Genomic DNA, 26,670 nt, shown 5'->3' on the forward strand with positions numbered 1-26,670 from the left:
TAGTATTTGATAACTAGTTTTTGTGTTCTGGGTTTCCACTTACCTAAGTGCTTAAAGCAGCAGAATGCGTTAGGCATGCCTACAAATGTCTTTCATCCCCTTTGACTATACTCTAGGCAACATGAAGCACCGTTTGAAGGCAATCTGATAAGTCAAGAAGTGATGCTAAAGCGTCAGGAAGAAGAAATGATGCAACTGCAAGCTAGAATGGCTCTCAGGCAGTCCCGACCTAACCTCTACCCAGGAGATGCAATTAGGTCCTCAATGCTTGACATGACTAGAGATCCGCTGAGAGAAATAGCCCTGGAAACAGCCATGACGCAAAGAAAACTGAGGGTAATGCCCTGATCTCAGGTGAACTCTGATTTTCATTGAAACAGAGCAGAAACTGTAATATGAGGGATTAATAAACGGGATCCTGTAATAAACAGTCATCAACAGATGAAATGCTAGGTGTTTGGTGTTGCCCTGATAGGAAAGACCTACTCTGCCAGGGTAAACTTCTGAGATTTTGTGGCATTAGTGGCTACATAGGCTACTAGTATCAAGAGATGCTAGAACAGACAGCTAGCCTTGACTAAAGTTTGCATGATCAAACAATAAAGTGGCCTAACAAAGGTAAGGGGTAGTTTTCTCCTGTATTCTGTGTTGTTTTCAACCACTTTGGTTTGCATTTATTTTAGTAGAATGTGGATGTGTCCCACCAGCATAAAAGGTTATTAAATCGGCAAGATGAGAAGGTAAAGAAAGGCAGAAAGGATTCATTTGACTCTTGGGTTCACACTGAATCACAAACTCTCCTTTCTTTTCCCAGTTGTCTTGGTCTGTGAATGAAATGTCAGATTGCAGAGAAAGAGGGGGACAGAGGTATAGGTAAATAGAGTCACTGATGTTTAGAAGAGATGATGACTTGATGCCCTCTGCTGCTGCTTTCAGTGAACTGGATTTATTTTTTATTTAATTTTTTTTTTTAAGGATGGGAAAACTTGAAACAACTCGAGTGAATTTGCTGTCCTAATCCAGGATAATAGTTCCTGTATCTGTCTCCAGTTCACAGCAGTTTGACCAGTTAGTTCATGTAGGCTTTAACTAACCAGGTTGGCTCCCCCCGGCCCTTAAGAAGTTCATGTGTAGATGTTTTACATAAAGTACACAGTATGTACTAGGCAGTAGCCAGTGAAGGTTTTCCCTCAGAAGGTGATTCTTGTGTCACTTTTTTAATGCGGTATTGGAGTGGGTATCGTGCAGAGGACTTCCTTTAACAGTTTGGACAGGTAACCTCCTGTAGTTTACAAGGTGAATTAGTAGAATGTTTATTTGTGTACAGGCTGACAGAAACTGGCCAGGATCTCTAACTGAACCCAGCAGATATGAGACTTGTGTGTCACAGGCAGAGATTTGTCAAGGCAGGATTGCCACCAATGCAGAAAACCTTAGTACTATCAGGCAGTTGCTTACTGACATAAGCCCAGATGGCCCAAATAGGCAACCCACACCCTGTATTTTAAAGGAAGACAAATAATGTTACGGTGTTGGCTTTTTGCCCAGCAAAGGAAGGAAAATACACAAAGTGACAGTGTCACCAGTGCTGTAGCTTGCCATTGGTGTCTAGTACACGTGCTGGCAAAATCAGGTTCTTTAGACTTACCAGCTCATGGGAGAAATTAAGTACAGTTTTCAAGTTTCAGCCTTTTGTTCCTCTTTGACGTTTCCAGGGCAGGAGTTAACTGTGCATCAGTCTGTTATTCCAGCAACACGATGTTCATTCATACTCTTGTGATTTGCAGAACTTCTTTGGCCCAGAGTTTGTGAAAATGACGATTGAGCCATTCATCTCCTTGGATCTACCAAAGTCCATCTTGGTAAGAAAGGGGCTATTCAGCAGTGACAGGGAAAGTATGTTAAGCCAACAAATGTGCTTTTATCACAAGTGTGAATGTTGGGATATTTTATTCCACAAAATGCAGACTAAGAAAGGGAAGAATGATGACACAAGGCGAAAAGTAAATGTGATGCTTCTAAGTGGGCAGAAGCTGGAACTGACCTGTGATACCAAAACGATATGTAAAGATGTCTTTGATATGGTTGTTGCCCATATTGGCTTGGTGGAACATCACTTTTTTGGATTGGCTACTTTAAGAGGTAAGGAGGAGGATTTGATGTAGCTGGCAGGTACAGAATAAAAAGAATTAGCTACATGGTGTTGAGAAAAGATAAGCAAAGACTGCCTGGCATCTACAAAGCATTTTCTTTGAGTTATGTTCTCTTCTATTGAGGCAAAATACATTCCTCAGTGAAGAGCAACTTCACACAGTAAAATTCTGCATTTGCCTGAGCAATGACAGCTCATCCTGGGCAGCCTTTGGTTACTGAGTTTTTTCTTCCCTGCTGTTTGTTGCCTTCACTCTTAACTACTAGTACCCTTCAGAGGACCGAAAGGGCTTTGGGTTCGGTTAATATGCCATAGGCAATGTTGCAGCCTGTTGCGGAGGCAGATCCATTGGGATGCATAGGAGGGCCCCTTGTGTAGAGGGAGTTGCCTTGAGAAAAAAGAATTTGCTCCTGAGCTGTTAATTTTTCACTATTAGAACAGATGAGAAGTTGGCAGAACTAACAGTGTTCAGACCCAAGTTTCTTGTCAGCACATCTCACAGGCTGTTGCAGAACCATAGCTCTCAAAATACTGGCATGAGATAGAAGCACTTAGCAGCCCAAGAGCTTACTCTATCCGTGCAGGCTTCTGATGCTCTTGGTAATTTAGTTCCCTTGAAAGCATTTTGCAGAAATGTAAATGGGACAGAAGTAGTAAGAGAGGAAAGGAATTATATATTTTGGATTTCCTGTGGAATAAGTAATTTGAAATTTTAAAGAAATCATGGAAGGTAACTTTTCTCCCCCCCCCCGTCTTTGGGGTACTTCTGCCCTTATCCAGTGTTCCTTTTAATAGCTATTAGACCGTTGTTAGTCAACAGAAGACCTTACTGTTCAAAACCGAATTCCGGAATTATAAATCTGTTCTTGATGGTCCAGTTGGAGAAAGTTTTGGTTTTAATGTTTTTACCCATGTGCTTTCCTTTAACGTTCGTGGCAGACAATGAATTTTTCTTCGTTGATCCTGACATAAAGCTAAGTAAAGTAGCTCCAGAAGGATGGAAGGAAGAACCAAAGAAAAAGAACAAGCCCCCTGTCAACTTCACTCTGTTTTTTCGCATAAAGTTTTTTGTGGATGATGTCAGTCTTATACAGTGAGTGTATGAAATTTTTTTTAACCCCTTAAGCTATAAGTTTATGGATAAAAATTGGAATCAAATACTGGAAATTTACTATAACAAGAAGAATACCAACAGTGGTGTGGCGGTTTTTTTTGTGGTTTTTCTTTTGTTTTCCTGTTCTAGGCATACGCTGACTTGTCACCAATATTACCTACAGTTGCGGAAGGACATCCTGGAAGACAGGATGCACTGTGATGATGAGACAGCCTTTTTATTAGCATCCCTAGCTCTCCAAGCTGAGTATGGAGATTACCAGGCAGAGGTACACCATCAAATTTCACCTTTGAGAAACTGTGTTCTTGCCGCTTAAAGAATGGACTGTGAACTGCCACATGTACTTCACAGCTCTGCCCTGGTCCAGAAGCTCAGCTGATATGCTGTTGGCAGTTTTTGCTGTGGGCAAGTTTTCTTTTAGTCTAACACAGGGCTGTTGTAGAATCTAGTTCAAGATCTGGGTGTTGAACCCTCTCGCTTCAGTAGAGGTAGTCAGCCTTGAATAGGAAGAAACCCTATGTGAAATTAAGCTGTGGGTCAGGGTTGAAATTTCGAATCCCTCCCCTTACTCAGAATCATGTGATTCTATGATTGAGTTGTAGTGTATGATTCTTTGTAAAATGAATGTTTATGCTTCATTTGTGCTCATAGAGTAGTGTATGGAGATGCTGTTACAAAAATGTTTTGTCTTGTAGGTGCATGGCATGTCATATTTCAGACTAGAACACTATGTCCCGGCTAGAGTGCTGGAGAAACTAGATCTGTCCTACATCAAGGAAGAGCTGCCAAAATTGCACAGCACTTATGTGGGTGCATCTGAAAAAGAGACAGAATTAGAGTTTTTGAAGGTAAATGTGCAGCAGTTTGCTTCCTTAATCTGTGATGTAAGAAATGCCTTGTGGCAGTATGGGTGTATTGACTTCAAGCAAATGCACAGAACAACTTAGGATCTGAATAACACTACAAGGAAGAAAGCTGAAAAGGTCTTCTCAAAAGACACATCATTACAAGTGAAAAGAGTTCGTAATAGATGGGAAGGAAGTCCTTTCACTTTTTTTTCCAATCAGTAGTCTTCCTGCTTTAGCTCAAACTAGTTAAAGGAGTTATTGATCCTAGTGTTTACTCTAAAGGAAGCTATGACTGTGAGGCAGCACACCCTGTGTTCCCTACATCCTTGGTTCTTCCTGTTCAGAAAAAAAACAGTCTCGATTATGAAAAGTTTTGTTACAGCTAACACTGTTCATAGTGCTTGGTATGAAGCAAGCCAGAAGTGTTATCAAGCAGACTTCCCTGTGCAGGTACTATGTAAGATGATGGGAAAACTAATCACAGATACATTTTGTTTATTCTAAAAGGACCCAGTAAGAAATGTAATTCAGGGGTTTGCTGCCATTGTTTGTAAAATAAACATTAGGTCCTGCCTTGACGCAATGGCTGCAAACAAGTTCAGGGGTTGACTGTTTGCTGCTGAGACACTGGATAACAATTACACTGCAATTCCACAGTCTCTTTGAGAAGGTGATGGAAGAGGCACTCAGCTGACTGCCCCTTCTAAGGCTGTTTCTCCTTTGGCAGAAGTGTTCTTTTAGTTTAACCACAGGGGGCAAGAGCAGAGAACTTGATGCTAGCTAAACCTAGTCTGACTGAGAGTGGGGTGGGGAGAGCAGTTAGGTTCCCTTGTTTGATTTGTTACATCAATCCCTTATGACAGTACTGAAGAGACAGCGGGAATGGATGGCTGGGAGTGCAAAGTAAGTGGAACTGCAGCTTTTGACAGTTATGATGCCTTAATGTGATCACAGACTTGCAGTGTTAATTTAATTCTGTTTTTAAGAAACCTGTCAATAACAAGTGCATCCTGGGTAGTTACAGTTTATTGCCAGCAATTGATTTCTGCAAGTTTGATATACTTACAGGCGTTCTTGATTCATACTTTCATTATTTGATTTTAATAAATGCTAGGTTCATTTGCTGTAGTGTTTGGCAGGTCGAGAGATATCACCAAGACTTACGACCCTGTAGGGCAGCTGATGTCTCTGTTGTAACATCCGTAAACTGTCAGTGGAATCACCAGGCAGAGAGTAATCTTTTTTCTAAAATCCATATATATAGATATGCATTTATTAAAATACTTACATAGAGGTATCTTAGTTATATAGAGGTATAAAAAACTTATAATAGCCTTAACTTCATATTCTTAGAAGTCTTATTGCATTGATTTGTACAGTTGTGTCAGAGGCTCACGGAATATGGGGTTCATCTTCATCATGTGTTGCCTGAGAAGAAATCCCAAACAGGTATCCTTCTGGGAGTGTGCTCCAAAGGAGTTGTTATTTTTGAAGTTCACAATGGTGCCCGCACACCTGTACTACGCTTCCCATGGAGAGAGACCAAGAAAATATCCTTTAGTGTAAGTTGGTTTCTCTTCCTCTCTGTGTATACATATGTATTATTTGTATCTCCAGATACTCATTTTTGTGTGTGTGTAATTTTTGCCAATTAAGCTGCTGTTTTACAACATAATATGACTACATTATGTGGCTAAGCTGTGTTGTGTTACGGGATTGAAGTAGGAGTTTTGATGTTTTAAAGATTTATTTTTTTAATTAGCTTGCATTCTATGCCTCTGAGGTTCCAGCACCTGTATTGTGGCAAATCTGTATTGATGTGAAATGTGGCTTCCCTGCCTGTAAGGAAAGAGCTATTATGAAGATAAATCAAGGACTGCTCTTAGCATGGGAAGCAGCTCTGCCCGTTTGCTGCATTTCTGGGTAATCCACCTGTGCTGGCATATGGGACATGGGTAGTGAAGGGGCACTGGAGTAAGAATCCTGTACTAGAGGACTGAGTACTGGCATTTGCCAGTGTAACTAGGAGATGCACCTATGTTGCTTTTAAGTTGTTATATTTCCAAGAGTAGTTAAGTTAAATGATAATGGGTGACGGGCTGAGACATGAACTGGACATTACCAGCCAACTTTAGCGGGTAATCCATAATCTGGTGGTCATGTGTCAGTTCTTAATGAGGTGTTCAGCCTCAAATACTTACCTTTATATAGGTATTGAAAACAGTACTTCAGTCTGATACCTTATCAAAAAGCTACAGCCTGTTTTATTTGTGATATGATTTTAAGTAGAATTGATAAATTGAAGTTTAAAAATTACAAAAAAAATAAATTTAAGATCTGGAACATTAACTGATAGATTTCATAATTAGGTAGGCATCTAGTTCTTTTCCTTTTGAGGGGAAACACCCCTTGTGACTTCCTCAGACGCTTTTGAAAACCCCGTCTTGAAAAATTTAATAGTACTGGTTGCCGTTAGTCAGCACTAATAGTAATAGGGACAGATTGAATAATAACAAAAGTATGGTGTGAGCTAGCCCAGAAGTAGCTTTACAGTGTTACTTTGTAAATCTCAAATTACTTTCAGCACCTATGTTAACAGAAGTCTCTCCTATCAGTGCCTTTTGCTTCAGGAAAGTTTTGAGTGCTCTGACTGCACAAACACACACAAAATTCTTTGTAGGCTAAAAGAAATCATTATCTTCAACTTTTTTCTTTCTCCATTGTGTAGAAGAAGAAAATAACTTTGCAGAACACATCAGATGGTATCAAGCATGCATTTCAGACTGACAATAGTAAGACTTGCCAATACCTTTTGCATCTCTGCTCTTCCCAGCATAAGTTCCAACTACAGATGAGAACCAGGCAGAGCAACCAAGACACTCAGGACATTGGTAAGGACTGTGGTGCTGTGTTGGGGTTTAATAGCAATCTATATGTATTTTTGTAAGGAGTTGAAAAACTAAACTTGAGCTTCAGTAATTCTGCTGGGTGCTACATATGTGAAGCTCTGCGTTTGGCAGGTTTATACTATAAAGAGAATCTACTAGCTATGTTTGTTTAGGTTTTGTTTAAGGGGAAAAAAAGAGTTGACAGATCACACAGAGCTGGCGTACAGCAGCTGCTTTAAAATAAAGGGAATCTAAGAATAGGTCAGTAATAGTATTTTCCTATTTAATTAATGGCTTTTGGCTTTTTTCAGAAAGAACTTGGAAGATATTTCAATAGTAGGATTTTTACATTTTGCTTAATATGAAATGAATTGGTTTGATAATGTGGAATTACAGATAAAATGGTGTTATCATGCGAGGGCAAATACAGTAGGGAACATTTCATGATGCTGCATCTGTAAGCTGTGAGTGTAGCTGTCTTTATTCCCCTTAATGAGTGGTGAACCTAGTAAGGAACACACTGATGCGAGTCAATTTTCTTCAGAATTGCCATCTAATATGTGTGTATAATAGGAAGTGTGAAGATGTTCTTTTTAGATGTAAACTATTAATTGGAAAATGCAGTCATTGAAAAAACCCTCTGTACTAGTTTCTTCACTGTTTGGAGCAGAGCTCACTTGGTTGGCTGGCCTTCAGCACAGCCTGGAAGTGCTATTTTGGTCAGTCTGCCTGCTCATTCTTTCTTTGTTCCCTGTTTTTTTATCTGTCTGCATTCCAGTTGCTCTTAATCCAAATTTCCACCAGTGTAGCTGGAATGGAGTTTGACCCCATTGCTCTGGAGATTGTGAACTCTTAATTAAAAAAAAAAGGGGGGGGGACGGGGGACGGGGGGACGGGACGTGGCAAATATGCAGCCTTTTTTCTGTTATGTTGGGCTCAACCAGCTTAGTGCAGAGAAATAGGATGAAGTGACTTGCAGCCCTTGTACCATTCTCTAACTTGGCACTTGCTTATCCTGAATTGCAAAGGCTTTCTTGGCTAGGCAAACTTGGTTGCTCTTACAGATGCAGTATGTGTTGTGCTTTGAGAGTCTGGAAAATAACAGTTTGCTTCTGTGTAGTGCAGATCACTTGGAATTCAGAGGTCTCAAATTTCATCAATCATTCATAATCAGGAGCAATTACATCAGTATTATGATTAATTCTGTTACACTGGGTTATTAAAAGTAAAAACAATTGAAACAAAGTTTGTTTCTGTCATAACTTTACTGATCTAAATTGATAAGCCATGCTTCTCTTTCCTGCATATATATATATATGCATATAGCAATAGAGATACTAGAATAGTATTTATAAAACGTGAATTATTGTAATATGGGTAAGAGAAAACAATGATAAAGCAGCCAGTCCAAATAGCATATTAATTATGTAAGTACTACTTTTCTCTTTTAGAGCAGCGAAATCCCAGGCAGTATTTGGGAAGCATTATTCTTAGCCTTCAGGAGCATCAAGTATTTTATTTTTTTTTCTCCCCAGAGTCCTTAAAGTGTCAGTAAAAACTGGGGGTTGGGAAGCACTCAGCAAAACTAAAAAAATGGGCTGATGAAAATATTATTAACTCATGGCTGAAAACCACAGGAAGCGTATGTTTTGAAGGTTTCTTACTTAAAGACTGATTTTGGGTTAACGCCACAGTGAACACAAGCATGTGTCCATAACATTTGCAGTGTTCATAGGGTGGAGTAGCAGATTTCAGAAGATTAGTATGTGTTGGAAGATTATGTAAAAAGACATGGTTACAGTGTCTTGCAAGACTCACCTTGATTTCAGCCAATGAATGGATGTAATATTTTGAGACAAGGGGGAGAAAACCTGGCGTGTGTGGTGTCAGTGAACAAATTTTCATGGAACATTAGCAACAGAGGATGGAGGCATAAGGGAGAACACTTTATAGCCCCTGTGGATATACTGTGACATGTTTTTCGCTTATTGCACAATGTCTTCAGTGACCTGGGAGAAACCATATTAACACATGCATATCTGGTAGAAAGAATTAGGCTTGGAAAACTAAAGGAAAAAGCCTTTTAAATAGCATTCTTTCTGCATAAATAGAAAGAGATGAGTCACAATGTTTAAAACAAAAAGAAAAAAAATATTAGCAATTTTATAGGACATAAGAAAGGAAATAAGGTATAACATGAGGAGTGATGGTTTCTTTTTTGCACAGTTCCTGTGGCCATGCAGTGAACAGGACTAAGCACTAAGTTTTAAGATGGATGTTTGGATTCTTGAAAAAGCATATGGAAAACCACAAAGACGAAGTGAGGGTTAAGTCAGCCTTAAAAAAGATGAGTTATGAGCACCTGAGAATTTTCAGTGAAGGGGTTCGTAGAAGGTGAGAAAGGTCTAATGTCTAGGTAGGTAATGATGTGAAAGTATTCTCCTGAAATCCATAGGGAAATCTTGTTTGGTGTTTGCAGAGGGCAAGTACATCAAGAGAAGAAATATTAGAATATTTTACTAAGGTACTCTTCCCCAGGATGGGAACACGACAAGAGCAAGTGTCCTTGATAGCTTTTGTCAGTGTCAGGAAACTTGTGATTTGTGGATCTTTGGTCTTGGCTGAGCAAAACCATTCTTATGTGGCTCATCTAGTCTGTCTGGTGGCTATGGCTAGGGGAGGTATTTGGTCTAAGTAAGGAAGTGGTAGTCATATACTAGTTCACCTTTAAAAAGGACCAAAAAAAATACCTTCCACAACTAAATCTTCTCAATCTGTAAGCCTGTTATAGAGGAAGCATGAGTTACTGTGGCAGTTAATTCCTACCCTAGGTATTGGTGTAAGGAATGTCTTATTAGAATGGCAGTGCTGAGTTGCATTTGCCAAATACACTCTTCAATGGTGAATATGAATGATGTGTACCAAAAAGTAGCATTCCTCTTTTGAATTATGGTGCAACTTCCTAGAGCAGCTTCTTTCCTAGCTTAAAAAAAAAAAACCACTAATTAACCCTAAGTCAGAGATATACATACGCAGTTGAGGATTGCTTTTCTCAGACTTCCCTGTGAACTGACTTTAAGACATCAGTGAAGTTTATGAAGGGTTCAGATGGCCTGACTTCCTTTAAAGGCTCTAACCAGCAAACATGTTGCCACAACTTACCAAGTTTCTGTGTGAGAGCCAAGCCACAGGAACTTAACTGCTAGCCTTAGGAGACAGTTAGGCTAATAGAAATGAGCCCTGCTCAGCTTTGCTTTGAATTTAAGAGTGGGTTAGGCTAAGTTGTGTTATTTTGCATTTGTTTTCAGCTAAGAACATCCACCCAGACAGTTCCCACGACTTCAGCTGACAGTGATTTAGTTACAATCCAAAACCTGTTTCTCTCTGCTGCTTAAGGGAATCCTAGTTCATGAGTCAAAAAGGCTGACAAACCCCAGTCAATGCTTCATTCTGTGCTAAAACATTTAGGATGTTTCCGGCAGGGGAAGTCCTCAAGTGTGCCTGAGTGAACTGGTGCTCTTTAACCGGGTAGAGATGCTGCCAAACCCCTGTGACTTTGCAGCTGGATCGTAAGGGACTCATGAGAAAAAAACCAAGCAACGGGTGGTTGGAAGTTTGGTAGGAATCTGGTAGTGTAGAGGTGGGGGAGCCCTATTTGTTCAAATTCTGAAGACTTGTATGAGCAGGTTAAAGGAAGTGTAGTCTTCCAGGTCACTTGGCTTGAGGATATTGCTTGCTTTGCAGAGATGTGCCTGTATATAAGGCGCAGCAGTTTAACAGGGAATCTGAGTCTTCATACTCACAAGAGGATAAATATTCTGCTATTAAATGGTTTTGAACTTCAGCGTAGTAGATGGTCAGGTAAGTGTAATGTCATGAACTCCAGTCTTTGCTCCTTGAGTAGACTACATGATGGTTGTTTATATGTACCTGATAATGGTACATATGTCTCAGTGTCTAGAGAAAATAGGGTTTGTGTGAGCTGGTTGTTTAAAAATCCATAGTTTATACAGCAGAGCTAGTATGACCTTGTGTAACTTAACTTTGGTTTTTGTTTTGTTTTTTTAAAAAATATCCACAGAAAGGGCTTCATTTAGGAGCCTAAACCTCCACGCAGACTCTGTCAAAGGTTTCAACATGGGACGAGCAATCAGTACCGGTAGCCTGGCCAGCAGCACTTTGAACCGACTTGCCGTTCGACCTCTGTCTGTTCAAGCAGAGATTCTGAAGAGGCTGTCCTGCTCTGAGCTCTCACTCTTCCAGCCACTTCCTGGCTCTTCAAAGGACAAGAACGAGAAGACTCCGTGGGAGGAAAGACCCAGGGTTATGAGCAAGTCATTTCACGATCTGAGTCAGAGCCACATCTCAGTTTACCCCCCAAGGAAAAATATTATTACTGCTTTGGACTCTTCCCCCCAAAAAATAGAAGACATAATGGGAAGAGTCTTTCAGCAAATGCCAAAATTTGATACTGGATCAGCAACAGGAGCATTAAAACTGAGCAAGTAAGAGTCTCTATGACCACCCTGCAATATCTTTGTGTACAGTCAATGTACATTTTGCATCAGTTTTGATTTATTATTCATACTATTATTTTATTACATTGATCCTTCCCTCTCCCAACTTCCTTTTCCCTCTTGTCTGGTTCCCCTTCTCTCCTTCTCCCCTTTAAGTTCAAAATCTCATGCAGGTTTAAGTAGAAGCCCTGAAAGAAAGAAAAACGAATCAGACTCATCATCCATTGAAGATACCGGTCAAGCCTATGTTGTAGGTCAGCATGCAAAAAATAATATTACTTTATTTACTAACTAACCTCTAAAGCTGCTTTGGGTGTAATGCTTTGATACATTGATTAACTGATGGTAGTATTTCAGTTTGAAAAAGGGAGCAGAGTATCATATGTTAAAGTAATCCAGGCCAATTGCCTTTTGTTCCTGAATAGTTGTTCGAGTGAATCAAAAAAATCCTCCTTTGGACAACACCAGTCTGTACACACGTATGCAGAGTATTAGTACCTGACAGTAAAAGCTGTTCTAGAAAACTTCTTCCATTTTATCACTTCTGAGTGCCATTTTATCAAGTGGATCTTCTAATAATTTGCTTGTACTTTTTTTAGTGTTTTCTCTGTAAAGGGTGCAGGGAGTAATTTTTGAAGTGGACTCTGTTTGACATAAGCTGGCTATTGGCTAGTACCTCTGAGCAGTAACTGCACAATTCTTTGTTGTTTGGTCTCATTTGGTTATAATATGTTGGTACCATTTTTTTTTGCAGTGCATTGAGCATTTCACAATAACACTCTTGTAATGAGCTAAGCCAGACGTGCTTGCTCCCTTTGCTTGGCAAGGATTGGATTGCACACAAATAGTCTTACTAGGCAGTCAAAACACAGAGTTTGCACTAAAAAAAACCACCCAAAAACATTCAGAATGTAATTTTTAATATCGGTGTGACATCAGTTTCTGGTTATAGCAGGTTCCCTGTTATAATAATAGAAACTACAATGAATGAAACATTTGCAGTCTTGGCTTGCTGTTGTTGCTTTGCTTTTGCTTAATATTAAAATACTGGTTACTTACAGAACGTCAGAGAAAGTGGAAAACGGTTAAGTTTATGGGGGTTGATATAAACAAAGTCACAAAAAAACTGAACCAAAAAAGTCACCAAAACAGAGTGCGACATACAAACTTTTACCACGTCTGCCCCTGCTGCACTTGAAACAGAGACTGACTTGGGAGCTGTGCTTTTTCAGTACCAAGAGCATAAGCTACTGAACATTGAGATGAAGCATGCAGTTTCTGTAGTGACTGGTTACAGCCAAGTATTTATCCTATGCTTTTAGCTTTACAATTACTGTTATCACGTGCTTATCCATAATCTTCTGGACAGTGATTTTGATAAGGATCTTAGCTACGTGTCAGAAAGTTCTGCTGAATCACATTGCCTCTGCTGGGGGACATGCATTCTTTGCATGGTGAAACTCATCAGCTGAAATAGGTTTCGGAGGTTTGGAAAAGGCCAGGACTGCTTTCCTAAGAAGCTTGAATTATCTTACCTCATTTACTTTCTTAACTTATTATTTTATCCCCTTTAAAGTATGGCCATATTTGCTTGGCATTTATCATTCCAAATAAAATATGATTCTATATGCAAACCAATTTAAATAGAACTACTTGGTTCAAATTGCTTATTACTGCATCAACAACTTTACTATTATACAAAATCCTACAAGACTCCTCTTGTGTTTATTAGGTTGGGCATATTCATCCAATCTTACTAGAAAATACAGTCTTTTACTTACTTTCTTAAATATCTCTTCATTTTATTTGAAGTTGTTAACAGTGGTTGTAAAGGCCAAACCTCTGTCCTTTCTGTAATTCTTTGCCTTTGCATGAGCTGCCATCTCTCTAAACCTTGAACTACTGCCGAAGTACATGAGTAATTTGGATTTGCTAATCCAAACCTCCTTTCATGTTCATTAATTTTTAAATTAAGTAAATAACTGATATTATGAATGAGCTCATGTGTACTGTGTAAAGTCTGAAATACTTATTGATAGCTTTCATATTAAAAAAATATTGATAGCAATGTCTTATATTTCCATTCATGTCGCAGGTGTTACTATGAATACTTCAGGAAATCTTCTGACATCAACACTGTTGAAAGAGAGTGGTAAGCTGATAAATAATAGGCCCATAGAATTAATTCAGTCACTTTGTGAAGTACTTGACAAGTGCTTCACTGTTACACCTGTCCTGTTTATTTGCTGTTCTTAATACCTCTACCAGTTGGATAGGACCTTTTTCTAAATACAACTCCTAATTCTTCCTTTGGATTGCTTGCTGGGAGAGGTTTTGACATCTGTGAGTAATATTTTCAAATATTAATAGTATCTGTTCAGTTTGAGACTTGAAGGGTGCTAGTACCTAACATACCATGCTCTTTGAAGCTAATTTCCCTTACCTGTGAGGTTACCAGTTCTGTAGAACCTGAGAAGACTGTGTTTTCTATTTAGTTCTTTTACTCTTTAGGTTTGACTTCATTTTGTGGGGTCGCGACGGAGGGAAGACACAGTCACTCAATATGAGTGATCAGCAGACTTCGTTTATTGTCTCTTATGGTCATCTTTTATACCTTGTTATAATTAGCTCATACATATTACAAAAGTTAAGCTCATTATTGGTTAGTTGCCTAAATACCAAGCCCGCCCCTAGTTTCTCTTCTGGAGTTATCTGTTCCCACCTGCAACATTCTTTTCCCACCGTGATCTTCCTGTTACTGTGTAACAAGAACAGCCAAGGATAGTATATTTTTGCTTTACTTCAGATAAGCTGAAAGCATGTGCATTTTTGTCCAGCCAGCTGGACTATGTCTATGTGACCTTTTTCAGCTAGCTAGTTATCCACATTGTGGGAAGTTCCTTCTTCAGGTGGTGCAGTCTGTCATACTCACTTGCACAGTTTTCTGCTTGTACCAGTGTGTAGAGCTCACTAGGTTTCTACTGCTGTGGAATTGCATGTTCCACTGAAAGCAATAGTACCTCAGGCACTCCAGACCAAATGAGTTGTATCTTCTCTAGGTAGCAAATTCATGAGTTCGGACTTCCAATATGATGGCATTTCTCGCAGTTTCAGGAGATTGGGTTTTTTTGAACTCATGCTCCCTCTGTCTCAAGTGCCTGGGTCTGCTTCAGCCTGTTAGGAACCCTCAGGAGTCACATAAATTTATTGTGAAGGTGTTCAAATTTTGGAAGAGGCAGAATCAGCAGCCTGTGGAGTTGCAAATAGGGAAATAAATTTAAACAAGATAGGTTTTAGTAGATGTTTCTAATGTTGGCTGTTTTTTAATGAAGGACCACCATTAAGAGAACTTAATGAGTAACCTTTTAGTAACTTCATATAATAAGCTTCAGTTTCCCTTTTACCAACATACTTATGTCATGCCTACCTGAGCAGGGCATGTAAACACAGATCTAAATACTTTGCTGAACTGAGACTAATGAATTTGAAGATTCTAGGGCTCAGTTGTGTTGTGATTGCAACAGACTATGCTAGGTGCTTTTCTTCGGAGGAATAAAAGATTTTAACTGCTGAAGAAGGGAGTGAATTGTAATAGTGGTATTTTGGTTTTTTTTTTATTTGGGCACGGCCCGGAAGATGAAAGTTGGACCCACTAGTTCAGAACAGCTTTTCAGGTTATCAGAGAAGTAATCTTTCAAGTAGAATTTCAAGACAAACCTGAACAGAAGTATTTGGGGGTAGTGTCTTATCATGAAATGTTGGCTTTTCAGCTGACTCTCCGCAAACAACACAGAACAGAGTTGCCTCACCAGAAAGAGAGATCACTTTGGTGAACTTGAAAAAGGATGAAAAATTGGGCTTAGGTGAGTGGCTTTAAAATTGTTGTTGTCTTGTGTGTTCCTAGAAGCTAAAACCAAAAGTTTTCTGGTCTGTATTTAAGTATTTATTGTAGGACTGAGGAAAGCAGTGCTGGATTTCGAAGACTTTTACAATGCTGAAGCCTGGACTTACTTGGTATCACCTGCTGCTGATTTGTTGAGTGATGTTAAGCAAGTCTTTTTCTCAGTTTTTCCGTATTACAAGCGTAGGATAATATTTATATTGTGAACTAGTCATCCCAAAAGTTGGTTTATCTCTGTGTTCAGGTACAGGATTTTTGTCTATGTGGACACATCACAGCTGTGCCAGCTTGAAGGCTTTAAACAAACAAAAAAAGGACATTATAAAGCCATTATGGGCTTTTCTTACTCCTGTATCTTCAGATGGAATACTAATTTGAGGTTTAAGGCATCTGGAAGACAAGATATTTGCATTCCATTCCTCCTTCTATCACTGAGTTTTTTCATAAACCCACATAATTTTTCCCTGTATGAGTAATGAATAATTTGGTGTCAGTATTGTGCTTTAGAGAGGTTCTCTAAAGTGTCCTTAAGGACATTGTTCTATCATTCAAAATAGGACTGTTGTATAAATTTGAAGAGGGAGAAAAAGCCTACAAGAAATAATACTTAGTTGTTTACCCTGCACAGTAACTTAAGAGTTGACCAAAAAGGAAAGAAATTCGTATGAAGTCCACCATTTATTCTTTTTCTTCCTCATGCAGTCTGTGGTACTTTGCTGGTTTAGCTAGAATAGAGAAGAGCTAATATGTTCTGTTTTCATTTTTTTTCATCTTGAACATCGTTTCCAGATTGACCTGGTAGAATTAGCAGAAATAGATTAGAAGCCTTACAAGAAATCAGGGAGTTGAAAAACTCAGTTCTTAAGACCAGGGTCAAACATCTAGGTGAAGCATCTAACGGTGGAGAAAACCAGAATATTTTAAGTAAGAGAAAATAAATTTCATTTAATCAGTGAATGTTTGTTTTATGTCATCTGTGTGTGTGTTTCTCATGCTACAGTTGTCTTCTGTAGTCTTTGCTGGAGGGAAGTTTTCTGGGAAGCCAGTTAGACAGTCTGAATTGCTTGCTCAAAAGCAGAGAATGCAATAAAGCCTAATCAAAAAAGCTTTACTGTGTAGTCGTCTTTGAGATGTGTAGTTTTCTTTTACTTTACATTTGTTGGAATGACTAAGTTCGTGTCATATGGACGTGAATTGTATTAAGTTATGCCATGATCACTGACATTTTTTGCCTTCTTTGGGCTTTTTTTAATAGGCTTTCAAATAGTTGGCGGAGAGAAGACAGGGAAACTTGATCTGGGAATTTTTATTCATTCAGTTATTCCTGGAGGGCCAGCTGATTTGGAAGGATCTCTAAGACCAGGTGAATAGTGTCAATAACAAGAGGTGTATACATGAAAGGAAAGCCCAAACATGTAGTATTGTTTCCATCTATGGCTGTGGGCGTCAGTCCCAAACAATGCTGACCTTCAGTTACCTTCTGGATAATTTCTGAAAACTGGTGATGCTTCTTTGTTAAACTATATGAAAACAAAAGTAATTTGAATTAAAATAAAAATTATAAAGCTTGAAGTAGCAGAAAGTTGAAGTTATATATATAAGTAAGGGCTTTACTTACTATTGTCTCTCTACAGATGCTTTGTAATTTCAATATTTTAAAAATCCAGATCCATACTTTGATATTGGAAGAAGTGAATGTAACCATATGGCTGTGGGAAGAAAACTTTATTTACTGTCTGCTCTTTATCCCCTTCATTTTAGTCTGTGTCTTGAACTGACCTGCATGTTGCTTATTTCACTACTTGTTTTTTGCTTTTGCATCCGTTCTTACAGCAAAGGAGAAGGTAGAAACCATAATATAGAAAGGTTTGGCAGGTTTAAAAAGAGGAAATATTCATAACCAATTCTTGTGATCTGTTTTGGGTGGATTTTTTTGTTTGGTTTTTTTTTTTTTAGATTAGGGTTCTCTATTCCAGCATCACTGGAATTTTTAGTAATTTTTAATCAATGCATTGTGTAGAGATTTTCAGACCTGTACTCCACGTTCTCACTGATGGATAAAAATGTAGATGTTAGATTGTATCTGAACAAATCCTTTTGTGCAGGACACCGACTAATATCCATAAACAGTACAAGTTTAGAAGGCGTCAGCCACCATGCAGCATTAGAAATTCTGGAGAATGCACCTGAAGATGTGACACTTGTTATCTCTCAGCCCAAGGACAAGCTATCCAAAGGTACGGAGGGAAATACTCCTTATTATTAAAGAGCTGTTCTTTGAGTTTGAGCACACTGCCTTCTCTGACACCTTTTGTGAAGTACTTTCCATTTGTCTTTAAAATTACTAATGTAATCAACTGAGATAGCTGGAAAACATCATCCCAAACACTTCTTGTAAGCAACCCTAGCTAGTGTATGCTTGAAATTGTTTTCTGAGACTGAATGAAGAAGTGTTGTGGTAACCTTTGGTAATGTTACAGTAACACACCTGTTGCATTATAAATGGAAAGTGTTCTGCATAATATGAACAGGTAAGACCTTACATGGTGTAAGCTGAGAAATTTTTGTCATACTGCAGATAAGATGTTACCCAGCTACTGACGACTGTCTTGTCTCCTGGTTTTCAGCATCATCTAACGCTGCACACATCAGTAATGGAACCAGGGGTTATTTAAAGAGGCCATCATCAGTGCAGGACGATGAGGCAGAGTCCTCTTCAGAGGAACACAACTGGTCCCGAGGTCACCAGAGGCCTGTTTCAGGAAGCTTGTCTGGTTTGTCGGGAGGCAAGCGGGATGGAAGTGTGAGCTCCCAGGATTCAAGAACGGAAAGCGCCAGCCTGTCTCAGAGCCAGCCAGCCAGCTTCTTTGGCAAACGTGCAAGTGGTAGAATGCAGCAGGATCCTCAGCATTACAGTGATTCCCAGTCTGGGCTTTCTAAAATGAGTGAGAAGAGAAGATCCTCATCTGACAGTACTCGAGCAAAAAATAAAAGGCCTGGGGCAGTGGAGTCTGTGGACTATTCTGACCGAGGAGATTCTGACATGGATGAAGCAACTTATTCCAGCAGTCAGGAGCAACAGCCAGCTAAAAAGGCATAGTGTATTTCATATATTTCCCATCAGTATAATAGTAGTAATGAAACAACTGACTGCGAGTGTGAATAAGGTGAAAGGATGTGGGTGAAGGACAGCCTAGCCTGCAGCTTATCCTTCTAATGGCAAATGCTCATAGCTAATTTCTAAGTTTGGTGATTCTGTTCAAAATAAATGGAGAAAATCACTCCAATGACTTGAAACAACTTCCCAGCTTGGCAATGTGAAGAGGCGGCCATTTCTTACTAGAGGCAGGTTGTGCTTTGAGGTGAACATATAGTACATTTGTTGATCCTGTAGAAAACCTCTTTTTAATTCAATTGTCCAATATGATTATAGTCTAGTGACCACCCCTAGAGGTAAGTTTATTCAGCTGGCAGATGAATTGAGTTTTTCCTAGATAAGAGCAGTAGCGATGCATCTGAAGTGGGTAGCAGCAGAACTTGTATTTTGGGGATTTATCTAAACCATGGAAAATTCTTTGTAGTGAAGTTCAGCAGTGAGCTGTGCTCTGTTCAGACACAGCTTGCTGCTTCTTCTTTCTGAAAGTACACAATGGCAAGTACTACAGATTCCTAATTTGTAGTGATTCCTCTTTTCAGCTGATGGAGGTTATTCAAGCACGTTGTGACAGCCTCTGCAAATTAATCCAACAGACCCTAGGCTGCTGTAATACTGAAGTATTACAGTTTCTGTGTTCTGTGACCAACTCCTTTTGACAATCAAGACTCACTGCTGAAGGCCAAGCATATTTCTATGCTAAACCTGTTCAATAGCAGCAATGGAAGAGTTAAAGCAATGAGCCTTACGAATCTTACTAATTGGTACTTTGCCAGTGGAGGTGGACTCCTTTTAGCTGTATCTGACTCAAACACACTCTTTAGGGTCTTAACTGTAAATTTACGTTCTAATGGCAAATCATTCTCTCTGTTTTGTTTGTTTCTTTTTCTTCTTTTTTTTTTTTTTTTAATAAAGGAATCTTCTTCAGCAAATACTGCAAACAAAATGAATTGTAAAAAGGTTACTGCAACACTTCTTAAACCTGGAGATATCTTTGAGGTTGAACTAGCCAAAAAAGATAACGGCTTGGGAATAAGTGTCACGGTACTGTTTGACAAGGTTTTTAGATGTTTTCTCTTTTTCTCTACTCCCAGCAACCCATTAAATTGCTAATTTACAAGGAAGCAAAACATCTAATAGCAGACACTGCTTTATGAGCAAAAAAAGCAAGATGGTCTTAGTCTCTTGCTGCCTAATAATGTGGCAGATTTACAAGGGAGAGAATTAAGAACTTCCTTGACAGGCATCACAGGCAGCGGAAGCAGTAGTGTTAATTAATGATGAGTATCTGTGCACATCCACACTCGTATACCATGTTCAGTGTTCTCCCCCTGCTGGATAAAAGGCAGAAAGTAAAAAACTACTTTAATCCAAATAAGACCTGGCTGACACTGCTTTCTTGCAATACAAGACAAAATTGTGGTTTTAATGGACCAATTTATCTTCAGAATATAAAATTTTGAAGGTAGTTTACGTATAGGGCCTGCCATACTGCAGAGTGGCACTTCAGAGAAGAAGAGAATGATTTATAACTGAAATGCATGCATTTTTCACTGCTCCTTTTTTTGTATTGTGTTCAGAAATACATCTTGGTATTTTAATATACAAATATTACCTCTGCTTCATTGATCACCAGACTACACAGTAATTTGAAAAAGGAAAAGTTGCTTGAATTACAACAACAGAAGTCATTAGCTGCCGTTCAAAACTGGTGGCTTTTACTGGCTGTTTATACCTAAAACTAAGTTGGCTTTTTCCCAGATGTGGCCATACAGATAGGCGTGTAGGTAGAGTGCCAATTCGCAAGCTTAGCCCTGTTTTCATATGTATGGCTAAATTTTAAGAGGAGCTGAATGAAATTCTGTTATTTTGTCATCCCCGTCCCAGTCTGTTCAAAGTCATACTGCTTTATCAAGCTTGTAACTTGACAGAGCTGGGGGAACAAAGGTTCAGCAGGAGCTGGTTATTAAATAGCATCAAGCCTGCTGTATGCATGCATTGGCTTTGAAGAAAACGTCAGAAGATGCCAAGTGATGCAGAGATGTCCCTTAAAGGATGTCCAAGGGAAGGGTGACCGTTGACCTTTCCTTTTTTAACCTTCATTCTTCCCCTGCATTGCTGTCCTCTACAGTGGTGTGACAAGAGGTGTACAGTTAGCTCTGTGTTCTTAATTTTCACGTGTAGTTCTGTGTGTTTTGGGAGTGAATATTAATACACTGTTGCTCTCCCTCTTCCCTCCCAAGTTTCGGGAGAAGCACGGATAGTGCAGCAGTGAGCCAGAATCATACAGTCTTTTGGGCTGGAAAGGACCTTTAAAGATCATCTAGTCCAACGCCTCCCCCCCACCCCCCCCCACCCCCCCCGCTCCCCCGTAATGGAACAAAAAGACTAAGGCCCTCCAAAAATAATTGAGCTTGAGCAGATTTTCAGCTTAGACCTTCAAACTTGTATGAGCTGAGAGAAAGTACCATGCCTTAGTTTCCTGCCACATCAGAGAAGGTGTGTTGAAGTAGGACACTGCATGGGTATGCATCTTCAGCTTTGGCATGCTGTGCTCTTGCACATCTCTGAGCTTTGGTATGCATGCAAGCATGTAAAGTCCAGCACAATGCAGACATATGTCTGCTGAAGGACATTTATTTGTTTTGGGTGCATTTGCATTGTGATGCATCATGTTTTTACAATCTTCCCACCCCAATTTCATTTGTAATAAATTGCATGACTGCAAAAACATGCTTTGTGTAACATTTTGGTTTTGATAGTTTGGCTGTTCTTTTTACATGCCAGTAGCCCAAATGCTTCCTGAGTACAGTTTTCCTCGTGTGACTATTTAATTACTAAGTATTCTAAGTGCAACAAGACTAATAAACCCTGTTTTTGCTTTCCATTTAGGGTGGTGTAAATACTAGCATAAGGCATGGTGGTATTTATGTGAAAGCAATTATTCCTAAGGGAGCCGCTGAAGCAGATGGCAGAATAGAAAAAGGTAGTACTTCAGTTCTTTCAGTTGGGACTCTTAAAGTGAAAAAAGGGTAGATAACTGTCTGTGGTGGACTGATGTGGCTAAACAGCTAGGAACTCTGCCTCCTTTCATTGTACCTTTTTCACTGGCAAGAAGGGCTGGGTTTTCCAAGCTCTACTGCATTTGCAGTTGTCATTTTAAATATTGCCTTGATACCTAATTCTGCAGATGGAGATCTAAAAAACATGTAGAACAACTGCAGAACCAACAGAAAACTGCAGAGACTGTTGAGGGGAAAACCAGAAGATAGACTGTAGCAGTATTTGGTTTTAGCCTAGTGCAGCGTGTGTTAATGGAGAACACTTCTCTGTTCCAGTCATGGAGAGAGAGGGCTTTGTATTATTTGTGGCCTTCTTGCTTATCATGCTGGGCAACTCAATACAGAAAATCACTGTAATTGTTATGGCTTTTCTTGTTTGTAAGCCAGGCCACATTCTTTATTGAAGCAAGAATTTCCACTGTAGACTAAGATAATAAAGAGTCTGAGCTTTGTGGCAGGCTATCATTCTGGTGGTTAACACTAGCTTTGACGTGGGGTTAACCCCTAGAATTGTAGAATCATTTAGGTTGGAAAGGACCTTTAATTAAGATCATTGAGTCCAACCATATAGTTTAGTTGCAGAGTTCTGTTCTTGACTCAAGAGTGTGGAGGGAAGGGAAAATTTACTACAATAACTGTTCTTGTTAGCTGACACTTGAAGGTTTATATGCATCATATGCATTTTATAAATGAAGTTCTGCCTACTTTTTCTTAAATTATTAATCATTTGTAGGTGATCGTGTGCTTTCAGTCAATGGGATTAGTTTGGAAGGTGCTACCCATAAGCAAGCTGTTGAAACACTGAGAAACACTGGGCAGGTAAGCAGCTGCTAGTTCTCCTCCCATCTGTAGTAAACCAAATTGTGATGAGTGAAAAGAGGTAAATGAACCTGAAGGCTGGAGTTCTTCCCAGTGTCTTGGTTGCTTTAGATGTGCTTTCTCAGACTCCTTGGCTTCCTGGGCCTTGAGTCTCACTGCCCACCCTAGTGAAATTCTGGCTCTCTGTGCAGGTGAGAGATCTACATGGAACTGGTTTCTCCTTGTCCTTGGGCTTCGTAGGAAGGAAGCCCAGGTGTACAGGTTGGAAACCAGCTGTAGCAGCATGCTACAGATGGGTGCCAGATTTGAACCACTGAGGACACAAAGGGCCTCTGTACGTGCAGCTGCATTTGCATGCTGTATCAGTAGCTTGAGTCTTGGCCTTTTTGGGTAGCGCTTGATTCTGTCAATGGTGTCTCCTCGTTTAATAGTGCTGTTTATGGTGGCCCCTTCATATGTGGAAGTACATGCACACTTGAAAATAGCCAGTGAATGTACACGTTGAGAGCTGCTAAGGACTACTATTTGTGCTCACTTTATGAAGTGCTTTTAACTCTATTCCTTGTACGGATATGAAGATGACACTGACACTTCTTAACCCCCTCACAGCCTTACTGGAACAAGACACTTTCTTACTTTTGTGTTGGCAAGTATCTTCCAAGTCCATTAGTGTACTTTGTAGGTTGTCACTTAGAGCCCTTAAAATAAGGTACAGATGGAGGACATATGGGGAGGGAGATGTCTATAAAGTTTGCTGCTGTAAAACTTAGGATCCTGACAAGTTAGAAGGAAATGTAGTCTAGGCTGTGCCATCTCCGTGACCGCTGCCAATTAACTGGAGAATGTTTCTTCTCCTTAGGTGGTGCATCTGCTGTTGGAAAAAGGTCAGCTTTCAGTGGCCAAGGTTCATGCTCCAGTAACACCACAATGCACGCTTCCAAATCAGGTGGTGCAGTGTGAGCCGCAGGAAATACCAGCAACAAAATCTACAAATGCCAAAGATTACAGCTTTGTCACTGCAGGTCAGCTCACACAGAACAATTTTCTGAACTTTCAAAGCATCCTTTAGTTTTTATAATATTTTTCTTCAAATCTACTGTAGAATAGAAAGACAGACAGGAGAAAGAGCAGGTATGATTCTATACTGAGCCTCTGCATGTAATGCAGTCTCTTCCTTTTTGTGCTGTTGCTTTTTTTTCTTTTTTTTAAGATTTCCATTCACATCTTGGTAATAATTGTTTAGTTACTGTTAACTGTTTTCTCTCTCACTGTTACTTGTTTCCCAGTTTCACCAGCCTTGCAGGCCAGGGCTGTAGCAATGTTGAAGTAAAAGGGATGTTGCTATCTCCGGTGTTGCTAGGGACTGTCAAGGGGAGGTTACGATACTCATATATGAATGAGAGCTTCTGTAGGGCCTCCTGTTCCTGTCTAGGTGAGGGAGGACATCAACAGCTGGATGAAGAGGGATTTATGTAGCTGACTAGAGGCTGGCATATTTCAGCTTCTTTTGCTGCAGACCTGTGAAAGTGGAGGGAAACCTATCCAGATGGGGAAAGCACAGCAGATACTTTTTGGTCTTCCTGCATGGGACTTATTCTGTCTGCCAGGCATTCCAGTTGCTGCTCTTACTAATGCCTAATTGGTGGCCAGAAAGGTGGTGTCACTCTGCTTTAACAGGCTTCTTAACGGACTTCCTGGGGAACAGTGTTTTGGAAATACGTTGGCTTTCTGTGTAGTGTGGATGTTGTCAGGGGAAGTCAGCAGACAGCTTTTTGTCCTCTTTAACTTGGAGGGATCTTTTATATAATGCTTGTGCTCAGTGAAGTAGAAGAACCCTGTGAAGGCGAGAGTGCGTGTTCTCATGTCTGGAGTAAGAGCATCAGCAACTTCTTTTCATAGCCAGTGTGCTGTAGGAAATAATAAGTTAATGTTTCTTTTGCAGAGAACACATTTGAGGTAAAGCTGTTGAAGAACAGCTCAGGCCTTGGGTTCAGTTTCTGCCGTGAAGACAACCTTACCCCGGAGCAGCTGGGCTCAACTATTGTGAGGGTGAAAAAGCTCTTCCCTGGGCAGCCTGCCGCAGAATGTGGGCAGATAGAAATTGGGGACGTAATTCTGAAAGTGAATGGGGCATCACTAAAGGGTTTATCCCAGCAGGTTTGTATTTTAGTAGTGAAACTCATGCTGTGGTAGTCCTGCAAGTCTTGGGGGTCTGCATCTAATAATGAATCCCACTGTGGCCACAGGAAGTCATCTCTGCTCTGAGGGGAACATCTCCAGAAGTCTCTCTTCTCCTTTGTCGGCCACCATCTGGTATACTACCAGACATCGATCCTTCTTTGTTGGTAAGGTGTATGGCATATGGTATTATTTTTTTTAAAACTGTGATTTGAAGGTTCATTTATTTGATCTGGTGGGTGTGTTAGTTACATGCAAGATGCAGATGAAAAGGTGGGGAGGGTGGTCACAGAAACGTGGTTCTTACAGTAAATCCCTCAGGAGCGTACTAAGCATTTTGTGAAAATGTGAAAAGAATGCAGGGCTTTAGTTATTTTTTTTTTCCCTCCTTTCTGTGTCTTAAGACATTGGAAATTGGCTTAATACGCTGTTTCTGTGGTGCAGGTTTCTTTGCAGCCCAATGGTTTGAAGCTGATCTCAAATAGAAATCAGGTATTTCTGTAATGTATATGAAGAATATTCTGTGAAACACCAATTTGCCTAGTTTGGTGCATGTAAAACCAGGGAAAAGATTGCCATATTTACTGGAAGTTAGAGGTGTCCCAAAGAATATTTTCAAAACGCTTCAATAAGTAAATCAAAATAATAGAAGGCCATTTTAGGATACTTGGAAGAAGTGGAAATTAAATGTGTTTCAGCAAAAGGGAGGGAATTTGCCTGAAAAGTAAGCTTTCCATAAGACAGAAAAGTGTAAACCTAATGGAGACAAGTTTTGATGTTATTTTAATATAATTTTCAAACAAGAAAAAAGCTTTCAAGTTTGATGATAGAAACTTAAATGTACAAATACAAATTTAGGTTAGGTTAAATTAGATAAGCACCTGAAAAAACTAATAATACAAGTAACTAGTTCTGTAATTAACCTGTATGTAATATGGAATAACTTTAATAAAAGTGCATATATTAAAAGAAGGGAAAAACCAATAAAATATGAACAATTTTTGTTTATAACATTATCACAGATTGGTGTGTTCATGAGCACAAGAATTTGGCCATAAAAGCATAAATGAAGCTTTTAAACTTAGTGTGTCTGTTAGCTGACATAATTCTTGGGAATATGTGATTATTGGCAAAACTGGTCTTCATTCTGACGGGAGTTAAGAACTTGGCTGAACAGTTTCAGTTTGGCATAAATTGTCATAGTTTGTAATCTGTTCTGTAGCTTTTTGTTTGAAAGCTTCCCTTTTTTCCTCCTGTGTGAGATTAGTTTGACTTCAGTTGCACTGTGTTCTGATTGGAAGGGATTCTGTGGTAATTGCCTGGATGACTTCTGGGCATAGCTTAAAGCCATCTGTCTGTAGGTTCTCCAAGGCTAAAGCCAAGAGAAGATTTGTTTTCCTTAGATGAATTTGGAGTTCTACTTTAGAAGTATATGTTTCAAAGTTTTGCACACTTTGTATTGGCCAAGTTGCATTGAATTTGGTGAAATTGTTTTCTATTTCACCATTATTTCTATGATACGTTTACACAATTGAGGCAACGTCTAAATGTTGCTACTGACTAATTGCTCTTGGTAATTTTATGCAGTCTTAGCAACTTTCTTTTGTCATCAAAACTGGAGTTTGATGAATTAAATGTCCTTGCTCTCTGTAGACTCCCATCCATTCACCCCAACAAGTGTTTCCAGATGTCAGCAGAGAAGTTTCTGGTCCGCCAAACGGAGAACAAGGTGACAGTTCAGATGAAAATGAAACTACTGATCTGAGCAAGAAGAGGCTAAAATCTCCCTCTAGAAGAGACAGTTACAGTGAGAGCAGCAGGAGCGGTGATGAGGAGGTGATAAACTCACCAGCACAGGTGGGCCTTGGATGGAGTTCTGCGCTATACCAAACCTCAGATGAAGCTATGACACAGGCATACAGTCAGTATGAGGCGCACAGTGGTCAGGAGGAGGCTGTTCGCACCATCTTAAACTCTGATCAAGAGACTCCTACAAAGTTAGAGCTTGAGGACAGGTATGTTGTTTATAATGATCCT

The 26,670-nt window shown here is 39.6% G+C and overlaps 1 protein-coding gene across 5 annotated transcripts in view; it reads left to right on the top strand.

Annotated features, from left to right (window-relative positions):
- The window catches only part of PTPN13 (protein tyrosine phosphatase non-receptor type 13), a 126,540-nt gene that overhangs the window by 79,407 nt on the left and 20,463 nt on the right, over nt 1-26,670 (top strand). For 4 of the 5 annotated variants that reach the window (XM_037395644.1, XM_037395652.1, XM_037395670.1 and 1 more), the window contains 22 exons: nt 117-336; nt 1,788-1,862; nt 1,968-2,142; nt 3,092-3,245; nt 3,396-3,534; nt 3,962-4,114; nt 5,494-5,676; nt 6,843-7,005; nt 11,084-11,507; nt 11,676-11,773; nt 13,615-13,671; nt 15,290-15,382; nt 16,676-16,783; nt 17,526-17,657; nt 18,048-18,514; nt 19,490-19,633; nt 21,467-21,560; nt 22,370-22,455; nt 23,315-23,477; nt 24,398-24,612; nt 24,702-24,800; nt 26,287-26,648. In XM_037395644.1, coding sequence (XP_037251541.1) covers nt 117-336; nt 1,788-1,862; nt 1,968-2,142; nt 3,092-3,245; nt 3,396-3,534; nt 3,962-4,114; nt 5,494-5,676; nt 6,843-7,005; nt 11,084-11,507; nt 11,676-11,773; nt 13,615-13,671; nt 15,290-15,382; nt 16,676-16,783; nt 17,526-17,657; nt 18,048-18,514; nt 19,490-19,633; nt 21,467-21,560; nt 22,370-22,455; nt 23,315-23,477; nt 24,398-24,612; nt 24,702-24,800; nt 26,287-26,648 — 3,804 coding nt within the window. The remainder of the gene's footprint in view (nt 1-116; nt 337-1,787; nt 1,863-1,967; nt 2,143-3,091; nt 3,246-3,395; nt 3,535-3,961; nt 4,115-5,493; nt 5,677-6,842; nt 7,006-11,083; nt 11,508-11,675; nt 11,774-13,614; nt 13,672-15,289; nt 15,383-16,675; nt 16,784-17,525; nt 17,658-18,047; nt 18,515-19,489; nt 19,634-21,466; nt 21,561-22,369; nt 22,456-23,314; nt 23,478-24,397; nt 24,613-24,701; nt 24,801-26,286; nt 26,649-26,670) is intronic. The other variant, XM_037395661.1, reaches the window with a different exon arrangement.

This window comes from Falco rusticolus, chromosome 1 (genome assembly GCF_015220075.1).
Source record: "Falco rusticolus isolate bFalRus1 chromosome 1, bFalRus1.pri, whole genome shotgun sequence".
Classification (NCBI taxonomy): Eukaryota; Metazoa; Chordata; class Aves; order Falconiformes; family Falconidae; genus Falco; species Falco rusticolus.